The sequence below is a fragment of the Phyllobates terribilis genome, unplaced genomic scaffold (assembly GCF_046119375.1).
Source record: "Phyllobates terribilis strain yellow unplaced genomic scaffold, ASM4611937v1 Scaffold_4__5_contigs__length_816908805, whole genome shotgun sequence".
Classification (NCBI taxonomy): Eukaryota; Metazoa; Chordata; class Amphibia; order Anura; family Dendrobatidae; genus Phyllobates; species Phyllobates terribilis.
In genome coordinates, this window is record NW_027362764.1 from 142,930,542 (window position 1) to 142,949,354 (window position 18,813).

General features: G+C 44.3%; 1 protein-coding gene across 8 annotated transcripts in view; it reads right to left on the reverse strand.

Annotated features, from left to right (window-relative positions):
- LOC141265127 (ATP-binding cassette sub-family B member 5-like) overlaps positions 1 to 18,813 on the reverse strand; it is a 1,418,963-nt gene that overhangs the window by 107,697 nt on the left and 1,292,453 nt on the right. For all 8 annotated transcript variants that reach the window (XR_012320051.1, XR_012320052.1, XM_073677812.1 and 5 more), the window contains one exon: positions 9,081 to 9,185. Coding sequence is in view for 6 of the 8 variants with exons in the window: in XM_073677812.1 (XP_073533913.1) it covers positions 9,081 to 9,185 (105 nt within the window). In the remaining 2 variants the exon portion in view is untranslated. The remainder of the gene's footprint in view (positions 1 to 9,080; positions 9,186 to 18,813) is intronic.

Below are 18,813 nucleotides of genomic sequence, written 5' to 3' on the forward strand. Positions count from 1 at the left end.
GAACTCGGGTCCCCGCCCTGCATGTTTAGCGCTCTTTAGAGAGCCAATGAACACGCATTGTAATGAAATAGCCATTTTGGTTGTAGGCATTACAGTGATTGGCTGGCTGCACAGCGTCATCAGGTCTATATAAGACCTGGCTCCGCTATGCTCGTCAGTCTTCCCTGGAAACAGGAAGAGTAGGGAGAGGTGCTGCTGAGTCAGGAAGAGATTTACTTCTTTACAGTTAGTAATAGCTATCGAGCATTTCTATTGGTATATGGTCTCCCATGCTGGTATGTGCTTCCCCCATCCTGGTATTTGTGCTGCCCCCATCCTGTCCCCACCATCCTATCCTGGTATGCATGGCAACCCTCATCCCTATCCTGGTATGCATGGCACCCCTCACCCCCAATCCTGGTATGCATGGCACCCCTCACCCCCAATCCTGGAAAGCATGGCACCCCTCACCCCCAATCCTGGTATGCGTGGCACCCCTAATCCCCAATCCTAGTATGTGTGGTACTTCTCACCCCTATCCTGGCATGCATGGTACCCCATCCCTCATCCCTATCCTGGTATGTATGGTATCCCTCATTCTGGTATGCATGGGCCCCTCACCCACATCCTGGTATGCATGGCACCCCTCACCCCCATCCCGGTATGCATGGCACCCCTCATCCCCAATCCCGGTATGCATGGCACCCCTCATCCCCAATCCTGGTATGCATGGCACCCCTCATCCCCAATCCCGGTATGCATGGCTCCCTCATCCCCAATCCTGGTATGCATGGCTCCCTCATCCCCAATCCTGGTATGCATGGCACCCCTCATGCTTATCCTGGTATGCATGGTACCTCTCATCCTGGTATGCATGGCACCCCATCCCTCATCCTGGTATGCATGGTGCCCCGCATTCCTATCCTGGTATGTATGGTACCCCTCATCCCTAACCTGGTATGCATGGCACCCCTCACCCCTCAATCCTGGTTTGCATGGTTCCCTCACCCGCCAATCCTGGTATGCATGGTCCTCTCACCCCCCAATCCTGGTATGCATGGTACCCCTCATCCTGATATGCATGGTCCCCTCACCTCCCAATCCTGGTATGTATGGTACCCCTCACCCCCCAATCCTGGTATGCATGGTCCCCTCACCTCCCAATCCTGGTATATGCGGTACCCCTTACCCCCCAATCCTGGTATGTGTGGCCCCCTCACCCCCAGTCCTGATATGTGTGGCCCCCTCATCCCTTTCAAGCTGTACACACATACAAAAAAATAAACACTTGTATTCACCTGTCTTCCCTGTGCGCCAGCGCTGCAGCGTCCTGTTCTGCCAGAGGCCGAGGGAGGAGTGTGGCGCCGAAGTATGCGCGTGCCCATACCGCGCTGTCCGGCACCATTTTGCTGAAGACACACTGCAAATGTGTCTTCAGTAAAATGGCGCCGGATAGCGCTATGTGCATGCGCTGATCTGACGCCTCACTCCTGTCCCGGTCTCCGGCGAAGAGAGGCGCCGCAGCAACGCTCCTCCCGGTCAGGTAAGTATGGCGCCGGAGATCGCGGTATGCGTTTAGTGTCTACGATCTTCAGCGCCATACACTCCTCTTACCTGTAACGGCTGGATGCATGCTTCTGTGGCAGCACGGTGACTCAGTGGTTAGCATTGCAGCCTTGCAGCACTGGGGTCCTGAGTTCAAATCCCACCAAAGACAACATCTGCAAGGAGTTTGTATGTTCTCCCCTTGGTTGCGTGGGTTTCCTCCGGTTTCCTCCCACACTCCAAAGACATACTGATAGGGAATGTAGATTGTGAGCTCCAATGGGGAGAGCAATGATAATGTCTGTAAATTGTCTGAATTGTAAAGCACTGTGGTATATGTTGGTGCTATATAAATAAAAAGATTATTATTATTATTATTCTGTCTGGAGGCAGACTGCGCGTCGCACATGTGCAGTCTATAAAGGCTTCAGACATGCATCCCCGGTTATATTATAGATAGGTATTCCACAAGACATATATATATATATTTATATATATATATATATATATCCATCTGAACTAACAGTCCTTCTGAGGACTAATCCAGCTGCATATATTCAGTGGTGATGGCAGGCAGTATATGTGGCAGACTGCAGTGCATATAGTTCAAGAGGGTCCATTGAATGTCCTATCTGCTGCTGCTGTTCTTACAGATATTTGTAGACATAGCCCCAGATATCAGGGGCCAGTGCTATTCTTTTTTAATATAAATACTGGTTATCTGCTTAAAAAGCAATCCAGAATACACCATTTTTCTGCTCCATTTGCTTGTTAGCACTGCAGAATACAGCCAGATCTTTTCCATATTTCAGCGATAAAAATCCAGAAATTTAAACTGAACGTGGAAAATATTGGCCTCCTTTTCCATTTTGTTGCAGTGTGTCCGCAAAGCTAATCACACTAGGTCTCTGAAGAATCACATTAGTAACCTACAGGCCTGCTATTTAAAACCATGGTTTTCTGTCAGACGTATCACATATAACAGTGTTCCAAAATCAGCTATTTCTGCCTTCCATTTCGTTGCAGTGTGTCGGTCAAGCTATTCACACTAGGTCTCTGTGAAGAATAGTATTAGTAAATTACAGGCCTGGTATTTAAAACCATGGTTCTCTGTCAGACATATCATATATAACAGCGTTCCAAAATCAGCCATTTCAAGTGAACGTGGAAAATATTGTCCTCCATTTAAAATGGGCAAGGTGCGTGGAAAGGGACAGGGAAGTGGACGTGATGGTGCATGTAGAAGCCGAGGATGTGGCTGTGGGCAAGATGAAATTGTGCCACAAACAAATACCCGCATCTTGTCTCTCGTCCTTCCTGTCCTACTGTTACCAGGGGACCACAGCACACCACTATTGAACCCAGAACAGTGTCAAAAGGTTGTTGGTTGGATAGCAAAAAATGCTTCCAGTCACTTTGCCACCACCACCCTGTCATCAACAAGGTCAAGTCTCAGTAGCCATGAGTCTGGACCGCATATTCCTTACCATGATCCTCCTTCTCACCAAGCTGAGTGCCCAGAGAAAACTGATCCCACTTTTGGACACTCAGAAGAGCTGTTCACTTTTCCATTTGTAGATTCGGGCCTCTTGCTCGGAACAGCTTCAAGCGAGTCAAGAGGAGAACGCGTGTAGCGATGCCCAAATATTTGAGCAGCCACTGTCACATGAAGGCAACAGTGGCAAAGTGCAATTACTGTTGCAAGAGGTGGATAATGATGATGAGACACAATTGCCAGAAAGTCAGGAGAAGGACCAAAGTGCGGAAGTGGAAGATGAAGTGGCGGCTGATATAGAAACTGACCCAACCTGGCAGGGGGACATGCAGAGCGAGGACAGCAGCACACAGGGTGAGGGAGGTGTAGCACACCAACAGGCAGGAAGAAGCAGTGTGGTGGCTGCAGACACAAGGCAGGAAAGTGATCCCTATAAAGCCAATACGACAGAAGCTGCCTGTACAACTGTTAGCTCTTACCAAGTCTGGCTGTTTTTTTAAAGACTCTGCAGATAACCCCAAAAAGGCCATTTGCACCATCTGCCAGGCCAGCATCAGCAGGGGTAGCAAAACTAGCAGCTTGACCACCACCAACATGATCAGGCACATGGCAGCAAAGCACCCGACTACGTGGGTCGAACCCCAGGGTCCAGAAATAGTGTCTGTGGGTAACACCACTGCTTCTTCCCCTGTTGTGCATGCACGCCAATCCCCTGTCCATGGCGCATGCAAAGATGCCTCCCACACTGCACCTGTGATTGCACACTCTCAAGTAGCACCATCAGGAAGCACGTCCACGTCCTTGTCCCAGTACAGGGTTCAGTTGTCCCTTCCCCAGTCCTTGGAACGCAAGCGCAAATACGCAACCAACGCCCCACAGGCCACACTACTAAATTCACACATTTCGCGAATGCTTGTGCTTGAAATGTTGCCTTTTAGGCTCATAGAGATGGAAGCTTTTTGAAACCTGATGGCAGCGGACGTCCCTAGGTACTTGGTCCCTAGCTGTCACTATTTCTCCCGGTGTGCTGTCCCCGCATTACATGAGCAAGTGTTCAACAACATTAGCCGTGCCCTCAACAATGCAGTTACTGGGAAAGTACACCTAACCACAGATACGTGGACCTCCTCCTCCTCTTCAACCTCAATCTGTGAAATTACCACATCAGTTAGTAGCTGAAAACACTGCTGCACTGCCTCGGCCAAGCGGCAATAGGCTGTGCTGAAGCTAATATGCTTAGGTGATAAACCACACAACTGTGAAGCATTGTTGACAGCTTTGAAAGAGCAGGCAGATCTATGGCTGTCACCGCTGACCCTATAGCCAGGCATGGTCGTGTGTGACAATGGTCGGAACCTGGTGGCGGCTCTGAAGCGAGGTGAGCTCACACAGGTACCATGCCTGGCCAATGTGCATAACCTCATGGTCCAGCGATCTCTCAAAACCTACCTGGATCTGTCTGATCTGCTTGTCAAAGTACGCCGCCTGTGTGCCCATTTTAGAAAGTGCTTCAGCAGCGTTTGCAGCTTCCAGCTCGCTGACTGATGTGCAATGTCCCCACACCATTGGAACTCTACATTGCAGATGTTGGGAAAGATTTGTGAGCAGAAGAGGGCGGTTGTTGAGTACCAGCATTAACAAGGCCATCGATATTCAGGTCAGACTCCACACATAAGACCTCAGGACTGGACATGGATGTCAGACATCTGTACCATCCTCCAAAACTTTGAGGACTCCACCAAGATGGTGAGCGATGATGACTCCATAATTAGCTTCACCATCCCGTTTCTCTGTCTTCTGAAACGCTCTCTGCTCACAATCAAAGAGGATGCATTGCAGGCGGAGCACGATGAGATGGAGCAAGAAACCATACAGGGTGATTCCACACAGCCCAGCCTCATCTCATCCCAAAGTGGATTGGGTGACAATGAGGAAGAGGAGGAGGAGGAGCAAGAACAGGAGCTTATTTCCCATGCTATAGACGGTACTACTTGCACAACTGTCATACAGTCTGTTCAGCATGGATAGCCTGAGGACAGGGAGGAGGAGGAGGATGAGAGCATGGTCAGTCATCTTCTTAGTGAGGACACGGAAGTCTTGCCTGTTAGAAGTGGCACACATGGCTGAGTTCATGTTACTCTGCCTTTCCCGTGACCCTCGCATTGTCCAAATTTGGGTGACATTCATTACTGGTTGGTGACACTTCTAGACCCATGCTACAAGGAGAACTTTCTGTCTCTTAGTCTCACACAGGACAGGCCTAATAAAATGGGGCAGTACCAGAATGCCCTTGTTGCGGAATTATTAAAAAAATTCCCATCTGAAAACGCTGGTGGCAGAGGTCACAGTTCATTGGACAACCAAGGAGTACAGGCGAGAGAGACACAAATCTAATCCAGCAGAGGCAGGAGAACACTGTCAAAGTTCTAGTACAGTTTTTTCAGACCATCCCATCACACAGGCCCTGATGCGCGGGGTACTCTCACAAGGAGGAAAAAATTTCAGAAGATGCTGAAGGATTACCTTGCCGACCGTACCAACGTCCTCCGAGATTTCTCTGTGCCTTATAATTATTGGTATCCAAGTTGGTCACATGGCATGAACTGGCTCTCTACGCCTTGAAGGTCTGCCCTGCCGCTAGCATTTTGTCAGAGCAGGTTTTTAGTGCCCCTGGTGGAATTATAACAGATAGGCACCTCCGCCTGTCAACTGAAAATTATGACAGGCTAACTCTTATAAAAATGAACAAGGGCTAGATTGGGCCAGACTTCTCAACACCACCGAATGATAGCAGTATAACATAAACTCTAATATACTGTCTTTTTCTGGGAGGTCTAACTCTATTCCCATTCACCTCTGTCTTCACACCCAGACATGGTTATACGCTTCCTGATTTTGTCTATTTGCTCTTGTCCTCCTCCTTCTCTTCATCCTCCTCCTCCATCATCATATCACCACCATTTCTACCATATCACCATATCTACGTCTCTTGCAAGGGGCTTTGGAGTTCCTCAAAATTTTTGGCAGCCGTTGCATTCACTGCATAGGCAAATAGTATGGGTGACCCAATTCCTAATAATGGGAACATTGTTTTCAGGAGGCCCTCTGACCTCTACATCTCCTGCAAGTGATGTTAGAGTTCCTCTAAATTTTTGGCAGCCATTGCATTCACTGCATAGGCAAACAGTATGGGAGAACCATTCCTAATAATGGGAACATTGTTCTCAGGAGGCCCTCCGACCTCTACATCTCTTGCAAGGGACATTGGAGTGCTTCCAAATTTTTGGCTGCCGTTTCAGTCACTGCATATGCAAGAACAGTATGGGAGACCCATTCCTTTTTAATGGGAACATGTCATTACTGACGCCCAGCTCTTTGTGTCTTTAACTTATTATTGGGGTTTTTCCCAAATTTTGGTAGCCCTTGCAGTCACTGCATGGGCATTACCACTATAAGAGACCCACTCCTTTATAATGGGAACTTTTTTTTTACTGAAACCCTCCTCTATGTCTCTTCAAAGGGGTATTGGGGTGCATCCAAATTTTTGGCAGCCCTTGCAATCACTGCATACGCAATAACAGTATAGGAGACCCACTCTTTAATAATGGGAACAACAAAGCATAGCTAACTGCTGGCCCTTTAAGAATAGTAAGGGCCACCCGATGGCCCTATAAAAATAGTGTTTGTGACCTTCAGAGTCCCTCCTACATAAATGAAACAGGATGTGTCTGATGATGTCTCACACACCACATGGCCAGATAAGGTAGTAAAATGTTAAAATGACATTTCCTGGTGAATGCATTTTCACCATTGATAGCAATGCAAAAGTACAAAACCGCATCCAAAACGCTATGTGTGAACATAGCCCAAGGTGTGGAGGAGCATTTTTGTTTTTGTATATTTATTTTGCCATATATACAAGTCATTACCCTGGAAAGGATGTTCCTTAACATATTTCCCTGGAAAATCCATTTTGGTTTGTTTTGGAATGTTTTATTGTGAGTCCGTAAAAGTGGTGTAATAACTATGACAACATTGTTGACAGCAGTGACCTGGGAGTCAGAAATGCTTCCAGGGGTCTTCCCCATGCTGTTCCCTTGTCATTTGAGCACTGTTCCCATCGATTTGGGCAATTTTTAAGCCCTCTGCAGAGCGCCGGGAGGGGGGCGCCGGAAAAATGCTCGAGCTTCCCATAGACTTACATTGGGCTCGTTACTGAGACCGACCACTCGAGCATTTCAATTTGCTCGACCTGAGCAAAGAATACCCGAGCATTTTAATGCTCGCTCATCACTAGTTAAAACACAGCGATTCCTCTCTTATCAATATCCTGATTTGGTTTGCTTGCAATGATTGTTTTATCACCAGCAGCTTATCATTGCTGGGACACAGCAGAGCATGCATTCTAGTCCAATACGCCCCCTCCTGTGATAGTATATACAGAGCCTGGTGTGGGCAGGGAAAGCTTTCTCAGCTCTTCTATATTAGTAAGTGTAAAAGCTCTGAGTGTGTCTGTACTGCACCCAGTAATCTAAGTGATAAATCATTGGATTCAGATTCTCTTTGCCTTCATCAGGCTGCTCTCAGATGAGGTAGTAAAAACCTGCTGACAAATTCCCTTTAAAGAAGTCTCTCATTAACTTTTTTTTCCTCTAAACCTGTAACTGTGTAAATGTTAGTTTAGTGTCAGTGTGTTAATATACTCACCGATTGCCATCTTCTCCAGTATCCAGCGCTGTTCTGCTCCTCTTCTGAGTCATGTAATGGCGATTCCAAATCCCCGGATTATACTGCTCTTTATGTGACCGGGAAGTGCCTTTTACAATTTAATCCTATGGAGCATCAGAATGAGAATCCATAAGCTTACATTGTAAAAAAGTCTTCTGGGTCACTGATAGAGAATAGGATGATCCAGAGTTTCTGAATCACTATCACGTGTCGCTGGATAGTGGAGAAGACAGCGATATATTAACACACTAACACTACATTACAGTAACATTTACTTCGGTTTTAGGAAAAAAGTCATTGGGAGTGCTTTTTTAAAGTGGATCTATCACCAAATAAAACCTTTTATTAATAATTCACTAATGTATTTATTTTAGATAGTTTAGTATTAGACAGACACTAACGGCTTTGAAAGTCAGTACTTATCCAAAAACCTTCTATTTATATAACCGTGCCCCCTGCCGACATCTTGTGACTAATGCGGCTTTTCAGTGATCCCTCTGCACTCTGTATGTTTCTAATGTGCATGCGCAGGTATTTGGGCTGAGAACAAGAAGAACAGGGGTTCCTACTTCAGAGCAATGGAATGGAAGTCACTATTGGAACGCAGCTGATTGTAAGAGCAGAAGAGGAACAGAACATTTTTGGTTTATTACGGCATCCATCATTTCAGTGTGCTCCACTCTGCATCATTATCAGTATATTGCTCTCTTCTCTAAATAGCTTAATCTCATGATAACTGGTGATATCAAGCTATTTAAGGAACAGAGTATCAGGAATGAAGGGGAATTGTTTTGCTACTATTGAGTCCATAGTTTCACTTTATTAGGACAAGTTTTCTCTGAAGCTCCATTGCTCTTTAATCTGCATGACTGTCACACTGCTCTCAGCTCTGAACAGCATCATCACTCTTGGAAACTTTTGCCCCCACAGCAGTGCAATGATTAACTTTCATGCCACAGCACTGCACATGATCTTTCTGCTGTAAAGAGTGAGATTGATCCAGCGATAACTGCTGAGAGTAGAAAGATCACTTTCTGTGCTGTGGAGTGACGTAGCGCCGTTCAGTGTCCTGAGAACTTCAGGTCCAGTTGCCTTACAGCGATTTTTCAACAAAAAGTCGACAGTTTGCATACCAAGCACATGACTGCATGATACACAAATTACTTTGACTAATGATTTTTTAATAAATTATATTTGGAAATTACAGTATGTTATTTTTGTCATTAGTAACATAATGAAATAAAAAGTAACAGTGAAATCTGTTGAAGGGTTTATAGACTATTATACTGGTAACTAGAAAAATATTGTATAATTCAAAAGATCATCGACTTACCTGTAAGAAGTAAGTAAAAAAAGACACAACACCAATTACGGCAAACATTATACAATATAAATCAGATTCTCTTTTTATTCTATCCAGATCATCATATCCAAAGAGCTGTCAAAACAGGAAAAATAGTTATCAGCCAGGATGTGGAAAACAGAGGAGAAAGAAAGCGTCGGCATACAGGAGGAGATCTGAAGATTGGGTGATAACAAAACATCCTGCTTATAGATAATATGGTTGGCTGGTATCTTTTTTTCTGCACAGCATCGCTACAGTACAATTTATTTCCAATTCAATTGATTATTTAAAAGTAACTTTACAATGTTGTCTTAGTTTGATCTATTCAAACGTTGTAAAAGAAATCAAAATGTTATCCTTTTCACATCACGTACAGGAGATTTATTCACCCCTATGTCTTCTTACATCAAAAGGAGGATGGAAACATGGCTACTTTTAAGAATGTAGATCATGTGATTGGGTGGCGAAACGTAGTTAGGGCTGATGGCTGAGTTTGCCTATTGAACTTTGATTCTTAAATGCCTTTAATACTTAAACTTTTGTGAATAAGACATTAAGGAAAAATTCTTGCTCATTCCACGGCTATATTCAACTAATGTCTCTGCTTCTTAAAGCTTATATACAGAGATGGGAGGAGAAACGCTAGAAAGAGCAAGGCGGAGAAACTGGCTTTCAGCCAACATTATTGTGTAAACTTTCATGGTTGTATTGAGTGGCAAGTGGAGACTCCTGGAATTCTGTATTCCCCATTGTTTATTCGAGTTGCAGCCAATAAGACTATTGGAATATTTTAAGAAATGGAAGAACGGTGATTCTGTCCTAAAACCTTTGTGACTTCTCAAAAAGTGGTTGATTCAGTCCAGGTCAAAAAAACTGTGGTTGTGTTTTTTTACATTTGTTCTAGGATTTTCTATCCACCAATTTTCATTCCTCTCATGCAGTCATCTGTAGAGGACTGATACCAATTAGGTCTGCTGTGTAAAAGCTGGAACAGCCCCATCAAATACTTTGTAGTATCAAGAGGGTCATATGAGAAACTCAACTCTCTTTAAGAAGAAGAGCATGCATCCTCTGTCACTCTTTACATGGTTATCAGATTGGAGGTTATCAAGATGTGTGGGCTGCGTTTGCAGGATTAATGAGGTTCGGAGACTATAAACAAGGTTTTTTATTCACACCAACACATTTTGGAGGCGACTTTACCAAGGTAAAGAAAACAAGGCGTGAATGAAAAACCTTTGTTTAAAACTCCCCAGACCTCATTAATCCTGCAGCCCACACATCATGATAACCTCCAATCTGGTAAAATACTACCTGGAAGAAACTCTCCTAGAGCTACGGGGCTGCAGCTATGGCATATAAGGCTTCTATAGGTGTTGTATCCTGACACAACCTGCACAGGTGAGCGCTACTATCACTTTCACCCCCATTCTGATCCTTACGGTATTGCCCTTTCTGTGCACTTCTGTCTCATCCAGATCTCTTCACTCTTTACATGGTTTTAGTATTCTCTGTACTTCAAGTCTGATAGGATAATCTAATCTAAAGAAAATATGTCTTGGTCACATGTTCCCTTTAAGGTAGTTATATGGATATGTTTACCAGAATAATATTATTACTAGTAGTCAGGGCCGGACTGGACTTTTAACTCAGCCCTTGCATTTGAGAGCACACAGGCCCACCTGGTTTGAGGTGAATGTGAAATATTTTCGTGCACTTGTGGGCTATGATTTGGGTATGTGTCACATTTTTAATATAAAAATTACTGCAAACTGCACTTTATCATCAACAGACAAAAGTGAATTGACATAATGTAGAATATAAATTTCCCTCCAGTAAAATGTTAAATTCTTTCAACTGGAAGGACGGACATTTTTGTAATATAGAGCTCCATGTTCCCCAAAACGTTATGTTTGATAGTACCAGAAAAGTGAATGATATGTGTGAAATCTCATGAAAAAGCAATTTCTTCTTTCCTTGCAGATTTGAAGCAGTTTCATGTCTGCAGTGTCGATACTTTCAGCATTTTTTCAGCGTTTTTCACCCATTCTAAATAACGGGAAAAAAAAACATTTTTGCTTATATTTTACAGTGGGTATGGAAAGTATTCAGACCCATTTAAATTTTCCACTCTTTGTTTCATTGCAGCCATTTGGTAAATTCTAAAAAGTTCATTTTTTTTCTCATTCAAGTACAGTGTTTCATTGCAGCCAATTCTGAAACGTTAATTTTATTCTCATTAAAGTACACTCTGCACCCCATCTTGACTGAAAAAAAACAGAAATGTAGAAATGTTTGCAAATTTATTAAAAAAGGAAAACTGAAATATCACATGGTCATAAGTATTCAGACCCTTTGCTCAGGCACTCATATTTAAGTCACATGCTGTCCATTTACTTTTGATCCTCCTTGAGATGGTTCTACTCCTTCATTGGAGTCTAGCTGTGTTTAATTAAACTGATAAGACTTGATTTGTAAAGGCACACACCTGTCTATATAAGACCTCACAGCTCACAGTGCATGTCAGTCCAAATGAGAATCATGAGCTCAAAGGAACTGCCCAAAGAGCTCAGAGACAGAATTGTGGCAAGGCACAGATCTGGCCAAGGTTACCAAATCATTTCTGCATTAATCAAGGTTCCTAAGAGCACAGTGGCCTCCATAATCCTTAAATGGAAGAAGAAGTTTGGGACCACCAGAAGTCTTCCTAGTCCTGGCCATCCAGCCAAATTGAGCAATCGTGGGAGAAGAGCCTTGGTGAGAGAGGTAAAGAAGAACCCCAAGATCACTGTGGTTGAACTCCAGAGTTGCAGTAAGGAGATGGGAGAAAGTTACACAAAGTCAACTATCATTGCAGCCCTCCACCAGTTGGGCCTCCTCAGTGCAAGACATATGAAAGCCAGCATAGAGTTTGCTCAAAAACACATGAAGGACTCCCAGACTATGAGAAATAAGATTCTCTGGTCTGATGAGATGAAGATATAACTTTTTCATGATAATTCTAAGTGGTATGTGTGGAGAAAACCAGGCACTGCTCATCACCTGCACAATACAATCCCAACAGTGAAACATGATGGTGGCAGCATCATGCTATGGTGGTGTTTTTCAGCTGCAGGGACAGTACAACTGGTTGCAATTGAAGGAAACATGAATGCGGCCAAGTACAGAGATATCCTGGTTGAAAACCTCTTCCAGAGTGCTCTGGACCTCAGACTTGGCCGAAGGTTCACCATCCAACAAGACAATGACCCTAAGCACACAGCTAAAATAACAAAGGAGTGGCTTCAGAACAACTCTGTGACCATTCTTGACTGGCCCAGCCAGAGTCCTGACCTAAACCCATTTGAGCATCTCTGGAGAGACCTGAAAATGGCTGTCCACCAATGTTCACCATCCAACCTGACGGAACTGGAGAGGATCTGCAAGGAAGAATGGCAAAGGATTCCCAAATCCCGATGTGAAAACTTTTGCATCATTCCCAAGAAGACTAATGGCTGTACTAGCTCAAAAATGTGCTTCTTCTCAATACTGAGCAAAGGGTCTGAATACTTATGATCATGTGATATTTCAGTTTTTCTTTTTTAACAAATTTGCAAAAAATTCTACATTTCTGTTTTTTTTCAGTCAAGATGGGATGCAGAGTGTACTTTTATGAGAAAAAAATGAACTTTTTAGAATTTACCAAATGGCTGCAATGAAGCACAGAGAAAATTTAAAGGGGTCTGAATACTTTCCGTACCCACTGTATATTATATAGAGTTACTCAGCATATTTAGATGTCATCCCCCATTATCTTTTTCATTTCTCCTTATAAGTATGTCTTGTATCTTAGCTAAAACATGGTAGTAAGTAGCACTTTTATAACGGGTAGTGTATGATCACTGCATATTTCAGAGTTATGTGCTTCTGATGACTAATTAGTGCTGCCTTCCTCAGCTGTAATGTAGAGAATCGGCCCTTGTCGGACATTGAATACAATGTGACTTTAAGGCATCATGCTCCCCTCTGAATCTTGCTGTTGGACTGGTCACCTCCCCCTGCTGTTGTTGGTATGTTCTGAGCGAGAATGAAGAACCAGAAAGTAGAGACCTCGTGTGGATGTGTGTCTGAGGTAACAGGGAGACACCTGCAGTTTCCCTGATCAGCAGAGACTATAAAAAAGACACTGTTAATGTATGGAAAGAGAAGATTACGGACTATAGCAAGATTTGTTGTTTGAGACTGTGTCAAGGAGTAAAGAAACTCATCCTTTTTTTGAAGAACATTTTCCCTGGAGACTGAGGACCTGAGATAACATACAACACGGCGTGTCAGCCATTTCTGTGAGAGTGAAGCGTGGTTTGCCTGCCGGCCGGAAGAAAGAAATCCCGTATACAAGGAAAAGACTCAAGTGAATCAATTCGGCTCTTTCACACCAGGAACAAGCAGTGGCCGCCATCTGCGCCTGATCTGTGCAATCATGAGTGACCCATTAATGTGACCAATGTTAGGGTTTAGCGTAGTTTTCTGTAGCTAGAACGCTGTAGCAGCATGGCCCGACTAGCAGAAAGCCAGATAGAGAATTACAGTAGCTCAGAGTAGTGTGTGAAACTTGTTGTGCACTGTCTGTTCTGAGCTTTCATTGCCATAGTTGGAGCATAGTTTGTTACTCACACTGCTATCTCTTCCTATTTTCATGTTGGTAATATGTTATTGTAAATACTGTTAGTCTCATCTCCAGGCATATAATTCCTTTGTATATAATAAAGCTGGAATTTTGTTTCAGTCGTCTTGTTTGCTGTGCCGTACTTGAGTCCTGCCTTGCGGTGTTCTTCGGACATGGCTACAGTAACCTGGCTGTGACCAAGTGTAATATGGGGCTAGCCGGTCTCACCTACCAGTTTTGGTCACAATCACAATCCCTTTATCTGTTTAAGATGATGTTTTACTCATTGTTTATTATGGCTACACCCAAAATCCCTCCTAAACCTGGAGATCAGACCTGTTAAAGCAATTTATGAATGATCATAACCCCTCTATGAAGGTAATTATCATCTCCTTAATATTTGCACCACACTGCCACATGAGACACTTAATAGTCTGTTTAGGCAATGTGGGCTGTAGTAAGGAGCAGAGAAGTCAGCGTTAAAGGTAATCTGTCAGCAGGTTTTTGCTGTTGTGAAGGATCCACTCTAGGGTAGATGCAGGTTCACACAGGAATGCAGTCCGGAGGTTCCAAAACAAACTGGTGGTTTATGAAATTTCCATAAATCAACCAGGAAAACAAAACATAACAGCCTCTTTCTGGCACAAAAAGGTATAACACAATAAAACTCAAAATAACAAGTCCATACAGCACGGCCTCAGCCGTTAAAATGTAGTGCTTTTCTCTGCCTCTGGCAGACTCTGAGCAGCACATGCAAGGTCTGCTCACCTTGCACAACACACCGCCCAACTGAGACAGGCACAGCTGTCTTACATCAGGCCTGCCAATACCTGGAGTGGAGGTAAGGGAGCAGCTGATCCCTCCCCCACAGCTCTGTCAGCTGCTCATAAAACCCGACCCTATAATCTGGGCTCATTAAATGCCTCTCAGCACTATGTGTGCTGAAGCCTGCTTTCGGAGTCCTACATCACCAAGGCTTGGCACCTTGAGGACATATACCTCCCATCCACGACCTGTCCACCCCCCCTCTGCCCAAAGCCGGGGGGCTTGCCACCTTCTCCCAACATACAATAGACCCTTGACAGGGCATCAGCATTCCCATGTTGTTTCCCAGGCCTATGCTCCATCTGGAAACTAAAATCTTGTAAGGCTAGGAACCACCTAGTTACTTGGGCATTGTTCCCCTTCTTTTCTCTCATCCACATCAGGGGGGCATGGTCCGACACTTGCCTGAACATTCTACCTAACAGGTAGTACCTCAGAGTGTCCAACTCCCACTTAATAGCCAAACATTCTTTTCCCACTATGGAGTAGTTCTTCTCACATGTGGACAGCTTCCGACTGAGGTACATTATGGGGTGTTCCTCTCCATTAATCTCCTGGGACAAGACTGCCCCCAGGCCGACATCCGATGTGTCCGTCTGGACCACAAACTCTTTGGAGAAGTTAGGTGCCACCAAGACTGGCTGTTTACAGAGGGCCAGTTTTAATTCCTGGAAGGCCACTTCAGTTTCTGGGGACTAGTTTGCCATCGCTGACATCGTCCCTTTCAGAAGATCCGTCAGCAGAGCTGCTATCAGGGCAAAGTTAGGGACAAATCTTCGAGAGTAGCCCACGATGCCTAGAAATGCCCTGACCTGCTCCCTTGAGAGGGGCTGTGGCCAATTCAGGATAGCCTCAACTTTATTGATTTGTGGTTTCATCTACCTTCTACCAACCACGTAGCCCAGATACTTGGCTTCCTCCATTCCCATATCACATTTCTTCGGGTTGATGGCAAAGACTGCCTTCCTTAGCGCGTCAAGTATGGCTTGAACTTTGCCAAGATGACTTTCCCAGTCCTGGCTGAATATGACAATGTCATCTAGGTAGGCCGTTGCATATTTTTTGTGGGGTGCTAACATACAGTCCATGGCTCTCTGGCAGGTGACCGGAGCTCCCTGCAACCCAAATGGCATCAGGATGTATTGATAACATCCGTCTGGCATCTAGAAGGCTGTCTTTTCCTTGGCCTCTTTGGACAGGGTAATTTTCCAGTATCCTTTGGTGAGGTCCAGAGTGGTGATGTACCGAGTGGGTCCTAGCCTTTCGATAAGCTCATCTACCCTAGGCATTAGGTAGGCATCAAACTTTGAGACCTCGTTCAGCTTTGTATAGTCGTTGCAAAACCGCCGTTCTCCATCTTGTTTCGGCACTAAGACTATGGGACTGGATCAGCCACTCTTGGACTCTTCAATAACTCCCAAGTTAAGCATCCACTTCACTTCTTTCGAGATCACCTCTCTGCGAGCCTCTGGGATCTGTTAAGGTTTCAGTTGAGTACCTCATGCTCTATGACCTGCATGAGTCCTGACAACTCTGAAAACAGGTCATTATTTCGCTGTAGCAACGTGGTACACGTGATAGGGCTTCGTTCTCCTGGCTGGTGGACTTTATAGTTGACCTCGCCAACCTTTTCAACTATTTCGTAGGGGCCCAGCCACTTTGCCAGGAATTTTCTCTCCACTATAGGTATCAGCACCAGCACCCGATCCCCAGGGTTGAAGTGTCTCGCTCTTGCAGATCTATTGTACACCCTAGACCAGTGCTGGCGAACATATGGCACGCGTGCCAGTGGGGGCACGCAGAGTCCTCCCTAAGGGCATGGGCGGCATCACCACAGCACTTGGGCTCCTGTATCAGGCACGGCAAGTGAGTACTCTGAACCCGCCAAGTGCCGACTTCAGCTAGATGTGTGTTCTCTGACACACATCTAGCTGAAGTGTATTGCAGCGCAAAAAATGCCAGGCCTGTGCGCCACAATACACGCTGCTTGACAATCAGAGGCCAGTAGCTGAGGTCAGAGTACACGCGACTGGGAGCATAACAGTGACGTCATGCATCCCCGTAGCTAGGACACTGAAATTGGTTGCTGGCTACAGGAGAGGATGCGGCGCAGGAGAGTAAGGAAGGTGAGTAGGACTTTTGGGGGCAGCATACATACATACATGGATTGGGGCAGCAAACATATATACATAGATTGGGGGCAGCATGCATATATACATGCATTGGGGGCAGCATACATATATACAAGCATTGGGGGCAGCATACATATATACAAGGATTTGGGGCAGCATACATATATACATGGATTGGGGGCAGCATACATACAAGGATTGGGGGCAGCATATATACAAGGATTGGGGGCAGCATACATATATACATGGATTGGGGGCAGCATACATACAACCCCTGGCAAAAATTATTGAATCACTGGGCTCGGAGGATGTTCATTCAGTTGTTTAATGTTGTTGAAAAAAAGCAGATCACAGACATGGCACAAAACTAAAGTCATTTCAAATGGCAACTTTAGGGCTTTAAGAAACACTAAAAGAAATCAAGATTAAAAATGTGGTACTCAGTAAGGGTAATTTTTTTCAGACCATGCAGAGGGAAAAAAATTATAGCATCACTCAATTCTGAGGAAAAAATTATGGAATCACCCTATAAATTTTCATTTCCAAAACTAACACCTGCATCAAATTAGATCTGCTCGTTAGTCTTCATCTAAAAATGAGTGATCACACCTTGGAGAGCTGTTGCACCAAGTGGACTGACATGAATCATGGCTCCAACACGAGAGATGTCAATTGAAACAAAGGAGAGGATTATCAAACTCTTAAAAGAAGGTAAATCATCACGCAATGTTGCAAAAGATGTTGGTTGTTCACAGTCGGCTGTGTCTAAAATGTGGACCAAATACAAACAACATGGGAATGTTGTTAAAGGCAAACATACTGGTAGACCAAGGAAGACATCAAAGCGTGAAGACCGGAAACTTAAAGCAATATGTCTCCAAAACAGGAAATGCACAGCAAAACAAATGAGGAACGAATGGGAGGAAACTGGAGTCAATGTCTGTGACCGAACTGTAAGAAACCACCTAAAGGAAATGGGATTTACATACAGAAAAGCAAAACAAAAGCCATCATTAACACCTAAACAGAAAAAAACAAGGTTTCAATGGGTTAAGGAAAAGCAATCGTGTACTGTGGATGACTGGATGAAAGTCATATTCCGTGATGAATCGCGAATCTGCATTGGGCAAGGTGATGATGCTGGAACTTTTGTTTGGTGCCGTTCCAATGAGATTTATAAAGATGACTGCATGAAGAGAACATGCACATTTCCACAGTCATTGATGATATGGGGCTGCATGTCAGGTAAAGGCACTGGGGAGATGGCTGTCATTACATCTTCAATAAATGCCCAAGTTTACATTGATATTTTGGACAGTTTTCTTATCCCATCAATTGAAAGGATGTTTGGGGATGATGACATCAGTTTTCAAGATGATAATGCATTCTGCCATAGAGCAAAAGCTGTGAAAACATTCCTTGAAAGAAGACACATAAGGTCAATGTCATGGCCTGCAAATAGTCCAGATCTCAATCCAAATGAAAATTTTTGGTGGAGGTTGAAGAAAATGGTCCATGGCAAGGCTCCAACCTGCAAAGCTGATCTGGCAACAGCAATCATAGAAAGTTTGAGCCAGATTGATGAAGAGTACTGTTTGTTACTCATTAAGTCCATGCCTCAGAGACTGCAAGCTGTTATTAAAGCCAGAGGTGGTGCAACAAAATACTAGTGATGTATTGGAGTGTTCTTTTGTGTGTTTGTTTTTCATGATTCCATAATTTTTTGCCAGGGGTTGTACATGGATTGGGGGCAGCATACATACATGGATTGGGGGCAACATATATACATGGATTGGGGCAGCATACATACATACATGGATTGGGGGCAGCATATATACATGGATATTGGGCAGCATACATACAAGGATTGGGGGCATATACCAAGATGGGGGTGAGCACATTCTTTATTTCTGTAGTCTCATACACTTGCTCCTTTCTGTGGCTATTTTATGCTGCTCTCACCTGCTCTGTGTATGAGTTGTTTTTTTCTAAACTAAAACCTCAGTATTCAGGTTAATTTGCCGTGTTGGCGCTTGGCGATCAATAAGTGGGTTTTGGGTTGCAGTTTGGGCTCTTGGTCGGTAAAAGGTTCGCCATCGCTGCCCTAGACTGTGCCTCT